The following is a 25,377-nucleotide window of genomic DNA, read 5'->3' as shown; positions in this document are numbered from 1 at the left end:
TTTCTGATCCAGTCAGGGCTTTGGGAGTCGGGACAACTTTGAAAATATTTTCGTGGTATTCCTGCATCCTTGAAACATGGTGGGGAGGTGAACTCCTGAAAAAGCTTAAGGACAATTTCTGTATAAAGTGGAGATGTAAACATCCTATAGCCAACTATAGAAAGTAAAACATTACATCAAAAATCAATATGGACAAGCGAATATTTTTGTGCAAAAAATAATAAGCATGAAAAACGTTACTCTTATTTGTCTAGATAGCCTTTACAAATAATACTGTACATAAAGCAGCCCTTTCTGCTTAAGAATTGAACACAGATGAACTCAACGAATCAAGTCAATGCCTGTAGCTAGGGCTCAAAAAATCACTTCAATTTACAATTCTCGTTACAATGAACTACATGGCACTGAATCGATCCTTGGATCTTCGTGAGCGCAACTAAACATAGGGACAACTGCCTTGCAATGGAAGAAATGACACCATAGAATTACACAAGCTTGAGCATTACATTGTATCACCAAACAATGTTAATTAGAATTAAAGCTAGGAGGCACATGTCTGTGTGTATCTGCAAACTCTCGAACAACTTGCTTTAATGAACGGCCACCAACGCCTTGCATGTATCCACGGTTCCCCCCTCGAGATTTTTTGCTCTCAAGGTAATCCCTGGCTGCACCTTCAAGAGCTTTCAACCATGTTGGAACTAGAGTTTCTGCTTCGCCTGGCTTTAGATATTCGGCTGGCAAGGCATGAACCTGAATGACGCAAACCAAAAACCTTCCTCATCATAAGTATTCCATAAGTGCAACATATAAATAAAAAATAAAAAGAATGCACTGATTTTAAAAAGATAATTTAAAGTCTATCCATAACTTTAAGATGATGACAAGCTCTCCGATCAACATCAATTATTTTCTACAAAATTTCTACGTCAGCAATACACACACAAAATGAGAGGAAGAGAATACCGTGCTAAGAAGCCAACTATGCAACGAGTTCCAACAAATGGTTCCTTTTTTGTTTGTTCCTTCACTTACACTACAAATGGCAGCAAGTTGTTGTAGGATAGTTGTTGACTTGTGGACCTGATTGACAAAAAACCGGATAAGATTTTGTGAATGCAATATTTAAAAATAGTATCTAAACACTATCATTCAATCTATTCTGACATTCTCCTACTCACACATATTATCTAACATATCAGTTCTGAAGCTTATTGAAAAAGAAAAACGCAAGAACTGTCCAGCGTTTATTCCAGCGATAACATATCTTTGCGCTTTAGAAGACCATGTACTGCATGCCTTTTATTTTCGGTGGAATCTCTTGATGGTTCCTTAGTACAGAAATGTTCAGAGTAAATTGTGTAGTTCCCACAGAACAATTTCCTGTTTTGGATTGTTTTTGGAATCTGTTATTACCAGGACTGCCACGAAAGTTAAAAGTTTGGGCTGCTACATGGTGATAAAAATTAATTTTCTTTTTGTCTTTCAAGAAGTTCGAGAGTTTAGCATTCTTTTTTAAATACACAAAATGAAGCTCACATCCAATGAAAATTAAAGCTCATAAATGTGTCCTGCAAAAAAATTGTCCCCAAACTGGTCAGGGGCGAAGAAATGGAACCCTGTAAATTGAAGTACATAAAGAAGCTCTAAGTGGAATAGAAGTACAGCAAAAGAAAAATCAAGAAAGAAACTAGAAAAGTTTAACAGTAGATGTTAGAATTCAGAACCATAATGCTGTCATTGAAAGTGTGTCCAGCCCCAATAAATTTATATTGCTGTTCAAAATTTAAAAATAGCGATGTCACATTAAAAGGTCCTGTGACAAGTGATTTGCATTAAATCATAGATGGAAAGCTCTCACTCCGCAAAAACTCGCCAAGCCCAAAAAACGAATTCTGGAAAAATTCGGCTAGTTTTTGTTAAAAAGTCAGGGATAAACTAGGGAACTTAAAAAACAACTAAAATTTCATTAAAAGTACATTTTTTTCAAAAATTTAATGAGAAGATGTATCTAATGAGTTAATTCATCGATTAAAATATGTCCGAGAAGTGGCAGATATCTCTTCTTCTCGCAATAACTTTGCAAAATGAGAAAACTTAAGGTTTTCTTTCGAGAGATTGATGCCAAGAAGACCTTAAATTCTTGGCGAGAAGTTGGCCACTTCTCTGTGATAAATCGCGAGCTTCTTGTGATCACTTGACTACTTCTCGTGGGTGCCAACAGTAAAACTGGGATGTCCAGCGACTTGCCCAATCATTGTTTATTTTGCAATTTTGAGTGTTTGGAGGAGAAGAGAAGAGTTTTGGTAGAGAGAATTTTTGGCAGCCTTGTAGATTGATTGCAAGTGGATTTGAAGCGGACTAGCTTTTACTAGAGCTATTGGGAAGGGGAAGAGGAAGATGTTGACATTTGTATTTGCATATCTTTTTACAAAGACAATTTTCTATTATTAGTTTTCTTTAGAGTTTAAGTCTCTGATTGGCGTTCCACATGAGGATGCAATATCGTTACATATTGCATTTATATATATCTAGATCAGCTTGTTTGGTTTGTTTATGAATTTACTGACTCATTAAATGTGCAAAAAAATACACTTCTTATAAATTTAAGTCATTTAAAAAATTTCTGATATTTTCCTGATAAGTTGCTGATTTATCTTTGATATTTGTTAAGAACTTTTTTTCTTGCGTTGTCGATAAGTGGTAGAGAACAAGATTTTGAGCTATGAGTAAATTAATGAGAACACAAAAGAAACAAGCAGAGTTTAGATATATATATATATATATATAAATGCAAAGTGTGTATAAAATTGGATTCTCATGCAGAATGTTGAATGCGTGAAGCAAAATAGCAAATAATTTCTAAAAAACTAGACCAAAATACATTATTGTAGTTAGTTTCTATAAAACCAGAAGTAAATATGTCATATTAAATAGTTTCTATAAAACTAGAAGTAAATACATCATAGCAAAATAGTCCAAGAGTGAGTTTGAGCAATTTTGGCCTGCAAGAAAGCATTGTTTGTCCTGGGTGTGAGCAAGTGGTTGAGCTAAGTCTGTCAAGACTTAGGAATATAGAATTGAAACCAAGTGATTTGTGAGAAAATGAGTTGGAATCATGAGAAAATCATTGTTCATGTAAATATTCTGCTAATTCTGTGCTTTTAATCAGACTTCTAAACAATCCTTTGTTGGTGAATAATTAACTTCTTAAACTTTGATGTATAGAGGAATGATCAACCTTTACTCTGATCTGAAATAGTTGCGTCTTTGCAATATATATTCGCTGGATATTGTTGCTTGAGAGAGCAGACTGAAATGTAATTGTGTGCTCTCCAAACTACAACAATAACCTCCCTAAAAATCATCACTTAAGTTGGCACTTATAATCTCTCTAGAAGTCGATGATCTACAAGATAAATCATTATAATTACTAACACACACAATGTGTTAGATTAGTAATGATTATCCAAACAACTCCTTGAGAAGTCGCCCACTCACAAGAAAGTATATAACCTAATGCCACAAGTATGATATTTAAGGTAAGAAGATCAAGTGCGGTGGTCTGCACATTCAGACTTGTAGATTATTGAGTTACATACTTAACACTCCCTCTTAACATGATAATCATACAGAGAGATATCATATCTAGCAACATCAATAAAGATGAATAAGCAAGAATTAATACTCTATATCTATCTGAATCTTCTTAGTATGTGATATCATAGAACACATGATACAATGTCATATGACAAATCACTACTACTAGTAATAAGATATAGGATAAATCTGAAGAGTAATTTAATTTCTTCATTTATCCAAGTTGTGACTCATAGATACTGGTATTTCTATATCACAACATGATCTTGAGTTTAAGATCTACCAGAAAACAGGATAAACCTGGAGAATACTAAAGTCCTTCCTTTATCCAAATTGTGATTCATAGACATAGCAATGTCTATATCACAATATAATCTTGAACTCATCTAGATCTTACAGCAGAACTCTACAGTTTAGCATATTATCTAAGAGATCATCATCTTTCATAATGTCTTTTATACAAGTGTTCATTATCTCAAATATCATCACCTCTTAAATAATGAATACAGAATGATGGAGCCCATAACAGTAAATAGCTTGACAAATAAAATTATTTTATTAATAGTTTGAAGAATACAAATGGATTACAATTCAACCATACCAAGTCTTCTCTTAAAGTGGTCTATCTTTACTTTAGATAGAGCTTTGGTAAGAATGTCTGCTATTTGATTTGCAGTGCAAATGTATTCTAATTTTACAGAATTCTTGTCTACCATATCTCTTACATAATGGTAAAGAATTTCAATATACTTGGACTTGTCATGAAAAAATGGATTCACTGAAAGCTTGATGGAACTCTGATTATCACAATGAATAATCATAGGATTCATGGCTGCAATGTATTTGGCTTCTGTAGAGCTTTGAGCTATTGAAGACTGTTTTCTGCATATGCAAGATTGTTACAAATGTAAATGGCAGAATACTTGACTTGATTAAACAGAGATCAAAATGATCTATATATGCAAAGAGGAGAGTCGAATAGAATAGAAACATTCTATTCTAGGCTACACCTAAATATTAGAAACATTCTAATATTTACAGAGATACAATAATATACAATAGAGAGCATTAAAATATAAAGATTATTCTAATACCCACCTTAATACTCAATCTATTTACTACACCAATAGATCCCCTGAATTTGACAAACTTGTCACGACCAAGGGGTTTTGTGAAAATATCTGCTAGTTGCTTTGAGGTAGGGACATTGAGTAACTAAATAGATCCATCTTCTACTAACTGTCGGATGTAATGGTAATGAAGCTCTATGTGCTTGGTTGGTTCATGAAACACTGGGCTCTTGGCAAGTTTGAGGAGTCCCTAATTGTTTGAAAACAAAGAAGTTGGACCTGCTTGAGGAATATGCATATCTGCAAGCATCTGATGGAGCCAAACTGCTTCACAAGTTGCCTTGACAGCTCGTCGATATTCTGCTTCTATAGAGCAGACAGCCCGTGCCTGTTGCTTCTTACTAGTCCAAGGAATTGCTGCAGATCCGATATTGAACACATAGCCAGAGGTAAATTTTCTGTCATCATCTGAGCCTGCCCAATCGGAATTGGTGAATCCACTGAGCTGAGGAGTAGCACTCCTTGTGTAAAGAAGACCATAATTTGAAGTACCATGTACATAGCGCAACACAAGTTTCGCTGCAATCCAATGATCAGTCTTGGGGTTCGTCATGAACCGTGAGATGTAGCTGACTGCAAAACTAAGATCAGGTCTAGTAGTAGTAAGGTAGATGAGACTACCTACTAGCTGCCTGAAGAGTGTTTCATCTACAGAAGGAGAATCAGATTGTGCGGACAATTTCAGACCAGTCTCCATAGGAATGGAGGTAGGTTTTAATCTTGCATTTGAAACCTGCCAAGCAAATTTTTGGCATACTTGGACTAAGACAAAAAAATATTGTTGTCAGTTTGCCAAACCTTAATACCTAAACTAAAATGAAGCAATTCGAGATCTGTCATATCAAAAGTTTTGCATAGATCTTGTTTGATTTTTGAAATCAAATGTTTTGAACTCCCAATAATGATTAAATCATTCACATAGACAAGAAGAAAAAAAAGTATCATTACCAGAGTGTTTAATATACAGATTATTGTTTGACGAACTACGTTGAAATCCCTAAGCAACCAAGTACTAATCAATCTTTATGTACCAAGCCCGAGGGGCTTGTTTAAGACCATAGATGGCCTTCTGGAGTCTACATACTTTTGGTTCTGAACCGGCAACCTTGAAACCTAGGGGCTGCATCATGTAGACTTCTTCCTGTAATTCACCATTGAGAAAAACACTCTTCACATCCATCTAATGAACTTTCTAACCATACTGAGTTGCAATGGCAAGAAGAATGCGAATAGTGCTCATCTTAGCTGTCGGGGCAAAGGTCTCCTCATAATCAATGCCTTTGTGTTGGGTGAATCCTTGAGCAACAAGTCTGGCTTTGTATTTGTCCAAGGTACCATCTGCATGGTACTTGACCTTATAGACCATTTATAGCTAATGGGTTTCTTCCTAGGAGGGAGATCTGAAAGAACCAAGGTGTGATTCTTTTGAAGACTTTGAAGCTTAGCATCCATTGCCTATTCCCATTTTGGAATTCCTTTGGCCTCTACATATGTCTGGGGCTCAAGGATACTGTGGATGTTGGCGATAAGCGCAACATTAACTGTGTTGTGCTGAATGCTCTTATTTTTGGAGGTTCTACCCTCAATGAGTTCATCAGGACGAAGATCACTAATCATTTGAGCCCACCATTTTGGCCGAAGAGTACAGGGGCCAATATCAGATGTTGTCAGAATAGCTGGATGAGGAATAGGAACAAGAGCAGGAGTTGTATTATCTAGAGGTGGCTGAGGTGGTGTATCAGTAGCATCGGATGACTCATATAAAATAGAAGGACCCAAGTCAGAGCTTGCTGAAGACTAAATCTCAAAATGTGGTGGGGAGGTAGAGAGCTGAAATGGTCCGAGTTCCTCATCAAACACAACATCACGACTGAAGATTAATCGATCAGTGTTTACATCAATCAGTCTGTAGGCATTATGTGTGTGACTGTATCCTGTAAACATGAGTTTCTGGCTTTTGGAATCCAACTTAGTGCGTTTGGCATCATGAATCCATACATATGCTAGAGAGCCAAAAGCTTTCAAATGGTTGATCCTAGGTTTGCGACCAGACCAGGCTTCGTCAGGAGTCTTATGGTTAACTGCAAGGGTGGGTGACCCGTTAAGAAGGTAGACAGCTGTGGATACTGCTTCTACCCAATATTTTCTGGGAATATTTCTATGTTCTAGCATAGCTCTAGCTGTTTTTGTGATGGTACGGTTTTGCTGCTCTACAACACCGTTTTACTGAGGGGCGTGAGGTGTGGTGAACTGATGTCTAATGCCATGAGTAGTACAGAAGGCAGAGAAAGCAAAAGAATAGAATTCCCCCCCATTATTGGTCCTAAGTGTACGGATGGGGGAACCAGACTCTTTTTCTACTAGGGCTTTAAATTGCTGAAATATAGGAAAAACCTCTGATTTTTGCTTAAGAAAATATGCCCACATTTTGCAAGTGAAATCATCCACAAAGAGTAAGAAGTACCTATTCCCAGTAACAGAAGGAGTATTCGTAGGACCACATACATCGGCCAGGATCAGCTAGAGTACTTTAGATTCCTGCCATGATTCACCATCCTTAAATGGTGTCCTATGTTGCTTCCTTGCTTGGCAAGCTCCGCAAATGTGATGGTTCTGGGTCTGGATATCAAGTAGACCATGGAATAAATTATCTCGAGCAAGTTTTGCTAGATATTGAATGTTCAGGTGGCCGTATCGCTGATGCCTAAGGCTGCTGAGAGCGGATGATTTTGCTATGAAGGCACGCTCAAGGGAATCGCCTAAATCTACAAGCCTATAAATACCATGATCCTCAAGACTGACAGCAAGTGTAGTGCGAGAAGCACGATCAATAATCAAACACTTATTTCCATTGAAAATGACATCCAATTGAGGTGAGTGCTTCATAATCTGACTAACAAACAAAAGATTATGTTAACATAACATACATTGAGGAACATGAGTCTTCTTCCTCTAGACTGAATTTGAACATTGCCCTTGCCAACAATATTGTATTCTTCGCCGCCTCCAAAGATTACTGAGTCAGAATAGGGAGTGACTTCAACAAATCAATCATGTCTGTGAGTGAAATGTCGGGAGGCACCGCAATCTATGTACCAAGTAGAAGATTTCACATGATCTGTAGGTATGCTGGCCATAAAAGCATGGTAGATAGATTCTTTCTGCTCTTGAGTGTTGGGCAGCATTGGCTTGCGTTTTAATTGAGTTCGACTTCTGATACTCATAATATGTGAATATCTCAAATGGCACAAACTTCGAGGTGAAAAAAGAAAGACCCAGGAAAATCGGAGTACCCAGAAGAGAGCTCGAAAAATCCAAAAATAATATGCTATCGAAACCTGGATCCGCTGGCTCAAAAATCGAGGCATGGAGAACAAGGCACCTATAAAAAATTGATGACCCATTTGAGATCTCAAAAAGCCCACCAAGAATATGTGATCAGAAAAATTTGCCGAGCAAAAAAGTTTGGGTTTTCGAACAAAACCCTAGTCGACGGATTGGAAGGTCAAAGTTCCAAAAAAATGGTGAATACCAGGCGGATTGAAGGTATTTTTGACATGACGTCTTTTGCAAAAAACCTGGACATCGTAGATGAAGTCGTGCAGACCAAGAAATGGAGGTAAAAACAATTTTTGCTTGCGTCTACAACAACAAACCGCCCAACCCGAGCTGTTTAGACGCAAAGAGAAAAAAAAATTTATTTGCTTCCTCAAAAAAACACTCAATCTCAAGCCGTTTACGTAAAATCGCTCGGTAGACAAATGCAAATGCGTATTGAAGATTGTGAACAGATGCAGGCAGACGCAAGTGCGTTTTGAAGTCATGGTTTTTCAACTCTTCCAAGATGCAAGTTGCGATTTAAAAAACTTCAAACACAAGGTTTTGAGATTAGAAAGCAAGATCACCGAATAATTTCGAAAAATGGCTCTGATAATTTCGAAAAAGAAATTATAATTTTCCGAAAAAATTAAGAACTAGCTCTGATACCATGTTACAAATGTAAATGGCAGAATACTTGACTTGATTAAACAGAGACTCCTTCATTACTTCCTAGGGTTAGAATCCTGAACCCCGAACTTGAACCCGTTCTCGAACCCGAATCGGCAACTTAGATTGATCTATAAGATGATCATCCCTTGTTATTAATAAATCATCAATATACAATATTAGAATTACCATATCATATTTATCTCTTTTATAATATAAATTTGGATCAGCTTCATTCTTCGAGAATCCTAAGTCGGTGAGATATTTATCAATTCTTTCATACCAAGCCCTTGGAGCCTGTTTAAGCCCATAGAGAGCTTTCTTGAGCCTACAAACAAAAATGTTAGAATTATGAGTTTCAAATCCTTCAGGTTGCTCCAGATATACTTCTTTTGTAATCTTTCCATTTAGGAATGTTGTCTTTACATCCATCTAATGTACTCTCCATCCCTTTGATGCGGCAATTGCTAAGACTACTCTTACAGAGGCATATCTCGCAAGAGCAAAGGTTTCTTCATAATCAATCCCTTCTTTTTGAGAAAATCCTTTGGCTACAAATCTAGCTTTATACTTCTCGTTGCTATCATCAACAACATGCTTTATTTTAAATATCCACTTGGAAGAAATAACAGATTTTCCTTTAGGTCTTGGAACAATTTCCCAAACATCATTTTTCATAATAGATTGGTATTCTTCTGTCATAGCTTCTTTCCAAGCTGTATGTTTAATAGCATTGAAAGGATTGGTTGGTTCTATTTTGGATAAATCACTCATGTTTGCTGTATAACTAGAGAATCTTTTAGGCCTTTTGCTTTCTTTGACTGTTCCAGAATGTGCAACAAACTCTTGAGATGCCTTGACTGTTTTGATGGCCCAAATTGGCCTTTCTTTGAATTTTGAGTTGCTTCAAGGTTTAGATTTTGAATTTCATCTTCAATTTCTTCTAAGTTCTCCCTTTGGGACCTACATTCACTATTTCTTTCAGAACTAGATAAAGAAGAAGGTTCTTCAGAACTTAGGGCTCTTTTGAATGCAAGATCTTTTTCAAAAATCACATCCCTACTAAGTTCAATAATTTTCTGTCCAGGTATGAAAATCCTATATGCCTTAGATGTTTCACTATACCCTACAAAAATGCCTTTCCTCCTAGAGGGTTCCAACTTGGTTCTCTTTTCTTTTGGAACATGGATATATACGGGGCACCCAAAAAATCCTAAAGTGACTTATATTGGGATTAACCTTAGTAAGTACTTCTTCAGGAGTTTTATCTCTAAGGTAAGAGTGAGGGCTTCTATTTTGAATATAGACAGTAGTACAAGAGTCTTCTACCCAAAGATAATATTCTAAATTTTGATAAAAAAATATAGCTCTAGCAGCATCTATAATTGTTCTCTTTTTGGTACCCCGTTTTGTTTTGGATTATAAGGAATGGTGTACTCCCCCTTAATCCCTGGTTCTTTACAAAACCTTTTAAACAAGTCTGAGGTATATTCCTCTCCATTATTAGTTCTAAGAGTTTTAATTTTATGTCTTGAAAAGTTTTCAATTAATGTTTTGAATTCTTTAAATCTCTTTAGGATTTCTTCTGATTCTTTGCATTTTAAGAAGTAAATCCATGTTTTCCTCGAGAAGTCATCTATGAACAAAATATAATACCAGAATCCTCCAAGAGAAGGAATAGACATAGGTCCAGATAGATCTAAATGAATTAATTCTAATACATTATTTGTTTTTCTAGTGCTATCATGAAATAGACTTTTGGTGTTCTTACCCAGAGCGCACTCTTTGCATATGCTTGAGTGGTCTTTATTTAGTTCAGGTAACCCAATAACCATCTTCTCCATAGTTGATAAGGTTTTGAAATTTAGATGCCCTAATCTTCTGTGCCATATTTCATTTATGTCTACAGCTTCATGAATTAAGGCTTGAATAGGTTGACTAGATTCTGTATTTAATTCATACAAATATCCTTTTCTCTGACCAATCAACTTCGCTTTCTTGATTGAGGAGTTCTTTGCCCAAGTTATTACTTTGTCGTCCACGAATGCAACATTATGCCCATCATCTTTTAGTGCTGTAATTGAGATTAGATTTCTTTTAATTCTTGGTATGTACAGTACACCTTTGAGAAGAGAATTCCCAAATTTTAGCTTCAAGGTGCAATTTCCAATTCCTTTGACAAAATGTGCAAAATTATCATCAATGGTGACTTTGCCATTAACCCTTTTTGATAAAGAGTCTAGTACTTCTTTGTATCACATTATGTGTCTAGAAGATCCACTATCAATTACCCATGCTTTACTTGAAATTTCATTTGATAGTGATGAGTACAATACACGAATCTCAAGATCATAGATATCTTCTTCTTTAGTAACATTTGTACAGTTTGTTTGTTGTTTAGAATTTTCAGGACAATTAGATTTGTAGTGTCCAAACTTTTCACATTTGAAACACTTTATTTTGGATAAATCTTTCTTGGGTTTTCCATTCTTTTGATTTCCCTTTTTCTTCTTGAAATGCTCCTTCTTGCCCTTATAGGAGTTTGTATTAAGAACATGAAGTTCTTCATCTTTTGTTTTCAGTTTCCCTCTTTTCTTTAGTTTTCTAGATTCTTCTTGAAGACAACTGTTCTTAAGTCTATTGAAGTTAGGCGGATTATCTCTGGCACTTATTCCTTGTGCAAAAGTCTCCCATGAATTTGGTAATCCATCTATAGCCATTAGTGTTAATTCTATGTCATTAATAATGGTTCCTATACTTGACAGTTCATCTTTGATGCTGACAACTCTTAGGAAGTAAGAATTCATTGATTCTCCTTTCTTTATCTAAATGTGATTTAGTTGCCTTTTCAGTGCTAGAACCCTAGTTGCATTGTTGACCTCATATGCATTTCATAATGCATTCATCATATCAAATGTAGTTTAATGTTTTGTAAGCATGGGTACAATATCATTTTTTACTCCATCTAAAATGATTTGAATGGCTTTTCTATTTCCTCTGCTACAGATAGATTTATGAGGTTCAACTGGAGGTTGTTTGGATGCTCCATCAACAAATTGTTTTACATCATTCTCTTCAAGAATCATCATGATTATGAATTTCTAGGCATGAAAGTGTTCTTTCCCATCAAACCTGTCTCCGGGTCTGATTGTGCATGCCATTGAAGATAGGAGATAGCTGCTAGATATATATGAAGTCTGATAACTGAATTTTGCAAAGCCTAGGTTCGACTACCAAAGCTCTAATACCATGTAAATATTCTGCTAATTCTGTGCGTTTAATCAGACTTCTAAACAATCCTTTGTTGGTAAATAACTATGCTCCACGGGGACGCGTCCCCCGCCTCTGTACCCTAGTACCCGTACCGGGTACGAAACGGGGACGCGGGTACGGATTTTGGCCGTACCCTGTGACGTCCCTTTTTTGAAGAATTCAGAAACGTCCCCGAAACGGCCAATTTTTTTGGGCAGGAAACTTGGGGACGGCCAGCAGTATCGGGGACAGTTTTGCCGTCCCCTATCCGTCCCCGAAACTGCTGGCCATCCCCTTTTTTCCAGTCAATCTGGTAAAGGCAAACCATTCCCAAAAAAACATTTTTTCCTAATTTTTGTTGTTCGTGTGGCCCCTAGTCATCTTAAAGACATAATAACAATATGCAACCCATATTTGGTCCATTAAAACACTAACTCTTCTACTCATTTTTCGATTTAACATACTTGCTAAGAGGAAGGAAAAAAACATAAGAGCAGTAGCAGCAATGAGCAAAGATTGTGTTTAGTGAGGCAAGACTACGTTCGGTATTTACTATTTACCAACTATTTTAGTTGGACTTCTCTTTATTTCATTCTGATTTCAGCATGATACTTGAAGCCTTTAGGCATTTTAATTTTTGCTATATATGTATGTGATATTGTTATAATGGAAGCACTTAGTATTTGCCATTTGATAATATTCCATGTATTTATCTTCTAAAATGTCTATGGTGAATGGTTTATCAATGTTATGATATACATATTTGAATTTTGTCTCTATATTAAAAAAAATCCCCTATGTTTTTAATCGCCGTCCCCTGATGTCCCGTCCCCTAAATTTTGGCTTCGACCCGTACCCGTACCGGAAACACGTCCCCGTCCCCTAAAACGTCCCCGTCCCGGAAACTCCGTGGAACATAGGTAAATAATGAACTTCTTAAACTTTGATGTATGGAGGAATGATCAACCTTTATTCTGATCTAAAATAGTTGTATCTCTGCAATATATATTTGCTGGATATTGTTGCTTGAGAGAACAGACTGAAATGTAATTGTGTGTTCTCCAAACTACAACAATAACCTCCCTAAATATCATCACTAAAGGGCATGTCCCTCAAAGAGACATGTCCCTTCCTAAGTTGGCATTTATAATCTCTCTAGAAGTTGGCGATCTGCAAAATAAATCATTATAATTACTATCACAATGTGTTAGATTAGTAATGATTATCCAAAGAACTCCTTGAGAAGTTGCCGACTCACAAGAGAAGTATATAACCTAATGCCATACGCATGATATTTAAGGTAAGAAGATCAAGTGCGGTCTGCACATTTAGACCTGTAGATTATCAAGTTACATACATTACAATTCCAGCTTCAATTTGACCTCAAATAGCTAGGAAAATTGTAAGAGATAACACTGCTGAAGATGTGCTGAATTTTGAAATTTGACTAAGCTTGGAACTTTTTGAAAACCCCCAAATTCTAGATTTTGCATTTTACTCCTATGAAGCTGAAATCGATCTCAAACATTCTAACAATATTTATACAATTATAACTTAGGGCCCATTTAGTTTGCAGAATTAGCAAAATTGGGTTTTGATTCATATTCAGGTTTTGTCAAAATTTGGATTTAAATACTGAAATCAGGTTTTGAGAAAATAGTTTGTCCCGTTTCATTCACCTGGAAGATGAGTGGGAAGATACATTTTTTGCGTTTGATTCCCAACTTTAGAAAGACAAGGACTTTGTGCTAATTGATGCTGATAAAAATGCTATATGGAGGACTGGCACCAAAAATGTCTTTGTCAATGCTACTTGTCTTCTTGACACAAGAAATATTGTGCTATACATCTCTTTTGGGAAACTACAATGGCAAAGCTTTGATTTTCCTAATGATACGCTCCTTCCAGGTCAGACATTCACCAAAGATACATAATAGGTCTCCAAAATGGATAATCTCACCTACAAATCTGGTTATCATAGTTTCTTCTTCAACGGCAACAACTATCTTTCCCTCATCTATCAAAGTTCCACTATTTCCAATAAGTATTGGCCAAGGCCTTGGATGAGTGCGGCTTAGAATGGCAGAACAACTTATAACTTCAGACGATTGGCATTTCTTGACACATTTGGAGGGTTCAATTCAAACAACGGTTCAATTTTCATGCCTATGACTATGGAGAGGGCCCCAAGAGAAGATTGACTATGGACTCAGATGGTAATTTGAGGCTCTACAGCTCTGACGATAATCATGGAACATGGAATATTACTTGGATTGCAGTTGTGGAGTAGTATGCAATTTATGGTATGTGTGTACTGAATGGGTTATGTGTGTATTCACCACGTTGACCCACTTGTGTTTATCCCCCTAGTTTTAGATGGTTGATTCAAAAAATTGGTTCAAAGGCTTCTAGGTGATCAACTGCCTTTTCTGCGACTTGAATGGAGGTAGTCACTTTGTTAGGCTCCGATACATAGATTATTATGAAAAACAAATTTATTTAAAAGAATTTCCCAAGCTCCAAACACAAAGACGACAAAATGGTAAAAATGCAGAGAGGTTCGGAAGGATTAAAAATAGGGTTCTCATCCAACTTCAAAAATGTCGGACTTCAAAAATAATTGTTTCTAAATTTTTCCCAATCCTCAAAAAGTAAACCTGGAAGTCAATTCCCAATTCCACCTATCTAGATGGAAGACTAGTAACCTCATTTTGGGGCAAAATTAGAATTCTGAAATTCTAATTCCACTTTATCATTTTGGACACAAACAGTGAATTTGACAAAATCAGGTTAACACTATCCCAATTCCAGTCCACTTCCAAGAAACAAACAGGCCCTTAAAATATAAGAAAGAAAATACAGTAATACTTAAATGTAATATTTGTATAAATCCTCCTGCCCCTAAGCTGCAAAAATGACAACACAATTCTGCAAATGCAAGCTGGTAACAAAAAATGACATTTTTAGGCGTCTGACGTCTGATTTCACTGCACGGGTGAGTGTTTTCACAAAACTCCCCAAGTTCTTGTGAAAAGCTTGCCGATTACTCCGCAAGTTTTTCCCTTGCTGAGTTGCAAGTTTTTAAGAAAAACTCGCCGAGCAGAAAAACTCAGCGAGTTTTCTATCTATGCATTAATTGGATGGTTTTTGCAGAAAACACATTTTTCACAATGAAGCAGATTTTGCAACCTAAATGGTGGTCATCTAGATCTTAAGTGTAGCAGACATCTCTAGAATTCTCTAATCCTTAACCATCTGCTGTGGACATTGCAGGCATACAAAAACTATGTTATCTTTAACATACTGGATTAAAAGCATTACAAACAAGGTTATAGGGGATAGAATGAAGTTTCACACAAAGGCATTTTACATTTTAGTTCATTCTTTTTATATACTAGGTGCAAAAACCTATGCAACATAAAAACAGATTACAACCATCAGAAAATCAGGTGGAAAATCATAAACTGGTTTACAAACTAATGTCTTAAAAATTTCAAAGGTGATTTTGGGTCATGGAGTTAACATTATGTCAACCTACAGAGTGGCAATGTAAGCACCTTTTCCTAGATACCTCACATTTAAACCGATTGGCATAGAGACTATTTTCAGCCAAGTGGTCATTCTCTGAAGAGGCAAAGTTGTCACAAGGTTCTAAAATTAAAAACAAATTAGGGAAGGTCGCAAAAAAATTGATGAGAAAATGTACTACTTGCTACTAGTTATACCATCCATTTCAAGGAAATATAATCATGGTGTATCTGCAAACCCCTACAGTATCCATTTTTCCAAAGGTTTCTTCAAATGTTCATCAAACTCTTATGACAATCATTTCATAGTTCGGAAGGACCTTGACACTAAGTGTCTCATACAATGCATCATGTCCACCTCATTCAAAACATGTCAAGAGAATACTATAAATATAGTTTTTCCAACAATTATCTTACATGTGAAAAGTCATCCAGCTACCAAATTTGTACAATTTCAACATTTTTGTTCACTCCTAAAGAATATCTTGTCTCTCTGAACTTCGATTAACCTGTGTCCTAATTTATTTTAAATCAATACAACTTCTGAACAGTATAAGTGCAACATCAATCAAAGTCAAACGGTTTTCTAATGAGTCAGATACTACCATAGGTTATAAGTGATCATGGGTGAAGTTATCTGTAATGAATAACAAAACAAAAAAGGTGACTTGCAATTGCTCCAGTTAAATTCATTTGCTGTGTTTCCCTTAAAAACTATTTTTGCCTCAATTTGTTAGCTGCCTTTTTTTGTCATTACAGCAGAATAAGCCTCTTGAGGTTAACCTCACAATCAACAAGTTTTGTTTGATCGATAGGTTGACCACTAAAATTTTCTCATAAATTATAAGAGCTCAGCTCATTCTCAGTAGACTAGCAAGTTTCAAGATTAACCTCATAAATATTGCCTTTGTAATATATCCCTGACTAAATATTTCTTTTTAGTCCTAAAGCTACGAGTGAGATTAGGATTCGCCATGATGTTCAAACTTAAAACAACACATAGATAACAAGCATAAGCTAGATGGAGACGAAAAGAAATGGTACCAAAACCATCAACAACTCAATAATATTACTATGGGAGATAAGGAAGATGTGAACACATCAAACAGGAGACTTGCAGGACAGAAGCTAGCTTCTTTTCCCATACATGGGCTATGGTAGGTTGTAGAAAGCTTTTCTCATAAAGACCATAACGTTGCGCAATTTATCTAATGATCATCAATGTTGTGGTTTATTACACCTCTCCCCTCCTTTAAAGACATGGCAAAAATGCATTGATAAGTTGGTATTCTCAATATTCTAAATTTAAAAAGACATTTATTCACTTATTTGTCCATACAATTTTGATATCTAGATCACTCCAGTTAAATGATTTTGATGACTAATTTATTTATTGGAAATCATGTGATTTTTTTATTGAATAAGATGAAAAACAATATCTTGTATACAAATTTCTAACATAAAATAAGGTTTTTAAGTCTATTTCACTTGCATGAATGTTAGGGAAGCGGTCAGAGCCATGACTAACAGCAGAGATGCAGATAAAGAAGGGTTCCAAGCTGAGTTCTTCAAACTTGGCTCCCCATTCTGCACCTTTACTTATCAGACTTTTACAATCATATGGTTTGCACAGGGTTTCCCCCTCTTGGTAGCATCACATTATCCATATGATTCACAAGGCGGGGTTGGCTTTTGATCCTGATAATTACAGAACTATTATGGTCGGCCACACCTTCTCCAAACTGATGCAACAGTTCTTTACTCTCTCCTCTCAAGGGAGTTGGACCAGCGGGGTTTCCATGTTTGAGGGTAGGCTGGTTTCAAATCAAATCACCAATCCATGGATCATGTTTTGATTCTTTGGTCTAATATTGAGGAGGCTCACCACCGCTCCTCGGAGGTGAATCATTGCTTTGTGGATTTCCACAAAGCTTTTGATTCTATTCCGAGGTCAACCCTCTTTCAGAGACTGAGGGACATTGGCATTTCAGAGATTTTTTTGAATGCTATCATGAGATTCTATGAGAGGGTAGTTAGCTGTCTAAAGACCCCTTGTGGACTCTTTGACTTCATTAAGAGTACCATCGAGGTCAGGCATGGCTGCTCCCTTTCCCCCACCTTGTTCGAGATTTAAATTGATGAGTTGGGGGCTTTTGTTTGGAGGATGATGGTTGCTCCCTCCAGCAGGTTTTGATCTTTATTCTTCTCTTTGCGAATGATGTTGTTCTCTTGGCATCCTCTCCAGAGACAATAGAATAGACTCACTTCTTTTTGCGACCAGTGGCATCTCACGGTCAATTTGGGGAAGACTAAGGTTATGGTCTTCAATGGTCTCAAGACTTCTCATCTCCACTTCTACTTTTGGGGCATTGAGGGGGAGACCTCTTCACCCTATACACACATGTGGATCAAGTTCTCTGACCATTGGTTCATCATGAGACAAGCCCTTTAGCCATTTATAAACAAGGGTTATGGTTCTTTGGGCCTTCTTGAGTGATAGTTTTTTTGACATCACTTCCAAGATACCTTGTCCAAGATGACCCTCAAGAACACCTTTATCAGACCTACCGTCCTCTACAATTCTATTATTTGGGGGCGTTCCCTCTTAGAGTCTGATTGGGCATCTGTAGAGCAGGTTCAGATTCTTCTTTGATGTATTATTGGGTGCAGGCAAACCATTTTGCATAATATCACTCTTGCAGAGTTTGGGGCCCGTCCTTTCAGGGTTGAGACCATTTTCAATCTAGTTTGGTTTTTAAATTGCCTTCAAGCTCTTGCTGAATCTTGTGAGGAGCACAATAGGTATCCCTACCTTATCTATTGCTCATCGGAATCTATTTCTGCTTCCTCCTCCTCTGGGAGGCCCTATGGTTGGTCTGCTAAGGCCTCAACCCTTCTTGGGTCCATAGGTATCAAGACTGATCCTCTCCCCCTTACTAGTATTCTATTGGGGCACCCCACTCATCTCCTTTCCCCTAGAAAAGAGCTAAACAAGAGAATCATAGCTGACATTTACTAATAGTTCATTTCATAGTTCGCAGACTCGCCATGACTCATGGAGTCTTGCTGAGCAATGCTTCTAGTTGCCCCTACCAAGTCAAATTGACTTTGACTCGGACTTGTATGAGTTAGGCAAGTGACTCACCGAGTCATGGCGAGTTGCGAGGCTTTTTGTGCTCCCTGAGTCTCAATGACAAGAATTAGCCAACGACCAACTTGGTTTTGTAAAAAGAAAGATAAAAAAGGGAATGTTTTAAGTTATTTTTATTGAGTCGTCCAAAGTACCACTACGTGAACATCAGCCTTCCCAATAAAAACGACAATGCCTTGAGTTCTTGTGCTTTGTTTGACAAGTAAGAGATTTGGAAATTGCATTTTTGGGAATTATAAGAATTGTTTTTGGCATCTTAAAAATTCTAGAAAATGATGCACACTATGGAGTTCTGAAGGTGCTAAATTGGTCTTGCCCTCAGATCCAGTAAGAAGTTTTGTCCCTTGACCCCAACAAGGGGTGTTGTTACCTCTTGACCCTAATAGAGGGGTTCCCCTCAATCTCGCTTGGGGCATTCTCAGTGGATCTCACGAGAGGCGCTGCCCCTTAGCCCTGCTAGGGGCACTACTCCTAGTCCCTTATTTTATTTATGAGGTGCACTACAACTTTTAGTTTGTGCAGAAGAATTTATTATCTACACTCTTGTCATTTGTCTTCTTGGTTATTACTTGATGTAAACTTGTGTTTGATAATATTGGTTATCTGTCAATGTATTAATGGTCATTAATTTATTATTTCGATTTGTGCTTATCTGATTGATGTGTGTTTATGTATGTGATCAAATTAGCTTCTATTGGATGATGTTATTGTGTCTTTAAATTTATTCAATAATGTTGCATGAAACAAGTCTTAAATCCTTAAAAATCTCCAAGCCGAGTCCATGACTAGGAACTTTGGTTTATTCACACTACTTAGGTCCAGCCACACAGAGGTTTTCACCCAAAGATGGCATTATATGCAACACACTTTCTTTAGATTCGAGACAGGATCATTATCTGTCTTCCATCCCTCCCTCCGGACCCCTTTTAATTCCTTTAGGGTGGGTTTGCATTGGCTTTGCATGGAGACTAATCATTAACTTGATACAGAGAATAGGATTTTCCAGCTTTGCAGCATCAGAGAACCTAAGACTGAGGAGCACTTCATATTCTTCTCTTTTCGGATTCTCCTTTTCTTTTTAAAATTTATACTGCTGCTACCATTCTTAGACTGAATTTTCTTTTCCAAGGTACTGATTTTCTACAGGTTGAATATGAACATCTTCAGACATCCCTTCTTCCGTTATACTAGAATTCTGAATATGAGAGATCCATCACTACAGTGAATACTGTCTTGAGTTATGGATTGATGCAGAAGCATTGGAAAGAAGGTTTCTCAGACTAAAAGTATCAGAAGGCCAGGATTTCAGTTTCAAGTACCAAGTAAGTGTGAATCATGTATACATGCTAGTCAAGGTTTGGGGCTTATTCAGAAGATCTAGATGATACATAGTTTTCATAATGAAGGTTTGTTCTAGAATCATGAAAGTCACTTATGTGTAAGTTGCTACATCAATCAGTGAGCATATCTAGTTATGGCTAATTCATATTTTATATTGGGTGGTGGATAAAGGCATATTTTTAGGCTGCTTCAGTTGTATTTTATTAATTGTTTTAGTCTTCCAGCATTAGGTTTTCTTTAAGTCCCTTTCTTTTTTATATTTTTTAGCCCTTAGAATGGTTTTTTTAAAGCAATTCTTCTTTGGATATGATATTATTTCCCAAGTCTCTAAAAGTAGTTTATTGTAACCTATGAATAAATTATAAGAATAATAGTTTCTTATGCTGCAGAAAATGTCTTCCAAATGAAGTTAATGTGAACCATATGTTTGAATTTCATCAAGCATATTGAAAGAAGATTGAAATATGTCAAGCTTCTATTTGACCACAACTGTCTATTTGTGTTGAACTTTAAATGCAGTTTAATTGTTTACTTTTGAAAACATTCATTGTTACTCTTGTAATAACTTATTTGCATCAAAATACTGGTCTTTGATACAGCTAGGAGGAAGTTGTGTTCATTTGTTTTTAGTAGTTTACTTTCTTCAATGTCTGAAAATCTTGAATGCAAGGCTTGACAGTTGACAGTCTGTTACATGCATTTGGAGCAAAAACATAGGCGCTTAGTATTTTGAGCATGGAATGTTGAAATCTTCTTAGTAAAATCTTGTATACTCTGTGTACCAATAAATTTTGACTATAGTTTCAGTCTAGGTTTAGCTAGGTCTTACGGAGTGTTTCTCACAATGTGAAAAACAGTTCTACTACTAAACACAATCATTTCGTGTCTCACAAGAAACAGATTAGAACACTATACTATACTACTCCAGTCATAATTGAAATTGATAGAGGTTTACAAGTTAAAATGTCTTAGAACTAGTGTTTATTAAGTTGTTGGAATCAAAATAAGACTTGCAGTTGCGTCAAAAAGATGGAAATAAATCACAAGAACATGAGCCAAACGTGTGACAAAAAACTTACTCTAGAAAGACTAGTGCGGAAAAAACTAGTTGGAAGTGGCAAATACTCGAGTTACTCTCTATTGGACAAAATCTTTTACAAAGAGCTCTATATAATAATCTTTGTAACATCACACTCTCTAATCATTAAATAGTTTTGCTCCTACAATCAGCTAGAACTCCTAACTCTTTCTCTCCTACTCTCTTACCTTCTTGGGTTCATGTTTCTTGTAAATATATTAAATTGTAAATTTCCTTTCATGTATTGAAGAACTTCACCAGTCAAAGAATGTGAAAAGTCATTGTTTTTGCCACTACTTTGCCTCATGTTTGAAGTGAGAGTAAGTACCACATCTCACAAGATGATAGCATAATGCCACAAAAGCAATTGCCTTGACACTATGCAATCGCACTGGCATAACTGCAACTACTACTATCACATGTGACATTGTTCTAAGAATAATGCAATCCTCATTGTGTTTTTTTAGCAGGTTTGTCACTGTTCTAAACATTCTTTGGTTCAGCTCTAGTTCTGATGATTTCCTAATTTGATAGAGTTAACTGCTTTTCTAAATCCTTATGGATAGTGTCTCCCCTTTTTTTGAGGTTTGATCCCCATGCATGCTTGACACTTTGAAAAACATTGGGGAAGATTACTCCCAATCCTAGCTTGAGGTACCATGTTGCTTTCCTTGTGCATTTACATCAATATCAATCTGCCAGGTCTCTAGTGGTCCTCTTCTAGATTTTTTAATAATCAAGCATATCATCTTCCACATTCTTTTTCAACTCTCTTCGAGCATACCGGACTAAGTTTTAAATGGAGGATAGAAGTTCTCCTTCCTCTTCAAACATACATGGCTCATGTTTATGGAATTTTTCATAGCTGACTTCTAAGCATGTCCTCCAGAGTGAAAGTAGTTTAGGCTTGAAAGCATTCTCTCCAATTTTCTCCAAGATGGTGAATGGTCGATATGTAGAAGTAAATTTAATATGATTCGTGCATAAGGTTGGTGCTTAGTTTGAAAGCATTCCCTCCAGTTTTCTAGAAGATGGTGAATGGTCCATATTAGAGGTAAATTTAATATGTTATCTGGATAAGGTCGGTACTTATTTTCATTCTTTCCTTTAATGTTAACTTTTATGCTTTATTTCTGTCTTCTGAGTGCTTAGGTCTTAAATATCACCCGTTCTAGGCTTCAGTAGTAGGGGACTATAGAGAATCACCCGTTCTAAAGCACATTTTTCGCAAAAGATGTGGAAAAAATTATGCCTAGGATATGCTACAAAGATATTTGAGGGCATTTTTCTTACCAGAACTTTTTGAGTAATACATTGCAGATAGAGGATGTTCCAGTAATATGGTCATGCTTACATAGAGATGCTCTTGTTCTAAGCCTTTGCGAAGAACATAGCAGTCTGAGCAGTGTCACAAACATGCTGTCTTTTTAGATTCTACCCAAAAAGGATAAGTTCCAATATCAACCATTTAAAGAAACAAATGGTAAATAGTGTATTAGACCTTGCATTCTTATGCTATCATTAGAAGAGGAAACCAATATATTTAAATACAAGAAAATGTAGGCCAATTTCTGGAAATGATAGAGATATGCTCCTAACAACATATCCCTTTCTAGAAATTGAATAATATCCTACAGCCTGGGGACAAACAAAGACAAAACAACATTATCGGTGAAAGTATATGCAATCTGTACCCTACTATAATAAATACTCTGAGCCTATTAGTTGGAGGAAAAGATAAGGTTGTGAGAGGGGGTTTATTGCAGTTCTTGTGATGCTTCCATTATTACAAGAATCACTTTTGTCATCAATTTCCACTAGTCTCTTGTGACTAGACACTGAATGTTCAAATTTTCTGATGTTTCAACTATTTTAAAATGCATAGAGAAAACTTGGAAATGACCACAGTCTCTCTTCTCTGGAGGTCTGACAAACTCCAGTTGTGAGTCTATTGGCATGCCAAAATCTATATTGAGATTTTCAAAGTCATAGTTAATTAAATCTTTCCTTGATATAAAATGCAATTGCCAATAAATAAAAATATGGTATTTTGCAAAGGTGGATATAATTGCTACATACAGAAAATTGGATTTAAAAGTGCAAACAGACTAGACTCAAGTTTGTCATTTTCTAAGTGTTCTTTCTAGCTTTTTTTGACATGCACAATTATTCAATTTGCTGATTTTTTGTTGTCTTCTCAAACAATATACCCTTGTCATTGCCGAAACACCCAACAGAGCATATAGCAGGCCTGATATAATGCCTTCCCCACCATGAGAACATATCCTCAGTGCCACATCACTAAGTGAACCTTCCAGAATGCAAGATCCTGACTCCAGTATTGATGATAGACTGACCTCCAGAAAACCTGTCATGATATTTCAAATTCATAGATTACAATTACAATACAAGTATACTGGAAATGTTAAACAGTTTGAAATGGGCCTCCACAGATTAGATGAGGTATTCTAGAGACAAGCATAATAGCATTTGAATGAACTAAAACTACAGGGAGATGTTTCAGACAAGAATTCATAATTGGTTCTTTAAAACTTGAGTTGGAATGGCACTTTCCAGTCAGAATAAAAAATATGATTGAATATGAGATTTTAAACTACCATAACAGAACCTACTCAATTCAATACAACATGTATAGAATCCATCGATGCATATTTTCAATGAATAATGCTTTATAATAAAAAGATTACTAAAAAAGAAAATATGAACCCATCCTTTGCTCAATACAATGAAGAAAATAAATAAACCTATAGTTTGATTGTTTCTTCTCTTATTTGTGATCTGAAATGGTCCAATTGAACAATCAATTGAATATGAAACATGCAAAGACATCCAAAATGAAAACCTTCTAAAATTGAAAACACCAGAAATGTCCCTGAATCAAACATTAAAAGATGAGAAACAATGATGTTTCACATGCAAAATCCTGCACTATGCCTCTGAAGGAGACTCTCAAAGTATGTCTGGACCTCTTCAAAGTCACAAAAAGCTGCAATGATGCAGGGGAACGAAGAAAGACCTAAATATGGCAGTTTTGCTAAATCCATCACAGACTAATGGTGATGTTCCCATTCAGTAGTGATCAAGAGCTGGGTAAGGGTTCATATCGTACAGAGGTAAGCTATTGCACTTCATGCTAGCTCAAATTTGAACCCACCTAGTAGCGAACCCAAAAAGTGTCAAACCGATTACTGATAGTAAAAATGTTAAAACCCAAAAAGTCTTCAATTAAGACTGATTTTTTAACCTTTATCCATGTATTTGTCAGCCTCAAAGTCAAAGCAGACAAACATACTTCTAGCTGCCCTGCTCTAGTTTTCATTCATTAGTGCCTTAAGCACGATATGTTTGCTTATATGACTAAACTCCAATTCCATCTTGTTGAAATCTTGGACATAATTTCTAAAGAGATTTCAACCATTGCACACCAAGTACTACATCTGTACCACCAACAATACCAACAACAAAATAATCATCTGTGAAAGAGTAATTAGACAACGCAATGAATAATTGTGGTATACTTCTTGTGTAACCCATTTTGGAACAGCCTGCTGGCATGACAAGAAAACCATCAAATTTCTCTACTTCAAGCCCCTTATTGACAACAAAGCTTTCATTGACGAAACTATGAGAAGCACAACTATCTACCATGCATAAAACCTGCTGCTCCTTCATAGTTCGCTCCAACACGAAAGGCTGATACTAGGAACAGAAAAAATAATAGCAATGCTACCACCTGCAACCTCACATGCCTCTTCCACATCACCATTATTGTCCTTAGAATCTATATCCTGAAGATGCTCATCCTCCACATCTGAATGAACCTCAATGAGATGCGCTTTGCCTTTCCCAAGCCATTTGTGTCCTGACTGCCAAGGCCCCTTACATGCTTCCTCAACCATTACGCAACTCCTAATCTAACCTAGGATGTAGTGGTGCACTCTTGGCTTGTACAGAGGATCTATAAGAAGACTCTAATACTCCTAGAAGGATTTTTACCCTACTATAAAGCAGTGTGGTGGTGTAGTGTCCAACTCAAGTGTGGTTTGAATGGCCTCCTGTTAGGTCTGGGGAAAACCTTGTAATATCTCTTGTAGCCCCTCAATGAAGGCCCTCACAATATACCTAGGAGGCATCTCTGGAATCATGACTACAATACGTTAAGCTCATTAATGTAAGTCTCAATGTGACATGTCTGTCTCATCAGAGCTAGATCTCTATAGTATAATTTCCATATCCTTTCGATCGAATCTGGCAATAAATCACTCCGTAAACATTGTGTAAGAGTGTATC

General features: G+C 36.4%; 1 protein-coding gene across 2 annotated transcripts in view; it reads right to left on the bottom strand.

Moving 5' to 3' along the window:
• Nucleotides 1–221: 221 nt before the first annotated feature.
• The window catches only part of LOC149539057 (ARM repeat superfamily protein), a 373,217-nt gene continuing 348,061 nt past the window's right edge, over nucleotides 222–25,377 (bottom strand). For both annotated transcript variants that reach the window (XM_089800403.1, XM_089800404.1), the window contains exons 22-24: nucleotides 23,277–23,434; nucleotides 967–1,083; nucleotides 222–753 (exon numbers count right to left, since the gene is read on the bottom strand). In XM_089800403.1, coding sequence (XP_089656529.1) covers nucleotides 526–753; nucleotides 967–1,083; nucleotides 23,277–23,434 — 503 coding nt within the window. In that variant the 3' untranslated portion in view covers nucleotides 222–525. The remainder of the gene's footprint in view (nucleotides 754–966; nucleotides 1,084–23,276; nucleotides 23,435–25,377) is intronic.

Source organism: Cupressus sempervirens, chromosome 9 (assembly GCF_028749045.1).
Source record: "Cupressus sempervirens isolate cs-2001-9-10 chromosome 9, ASM2874904v1, whole genome shotgun sequence".
Taxonomy (NCBI): Eukaryota; Viridiplantae; Streptophyta; class Pinopsida; order Cupressales; family Cupressaceae; genus Cupressus; species Cupressus sempervirens.
This window is presented reverse-complemented; position numbering and strand designations above follow the sequence as displayed.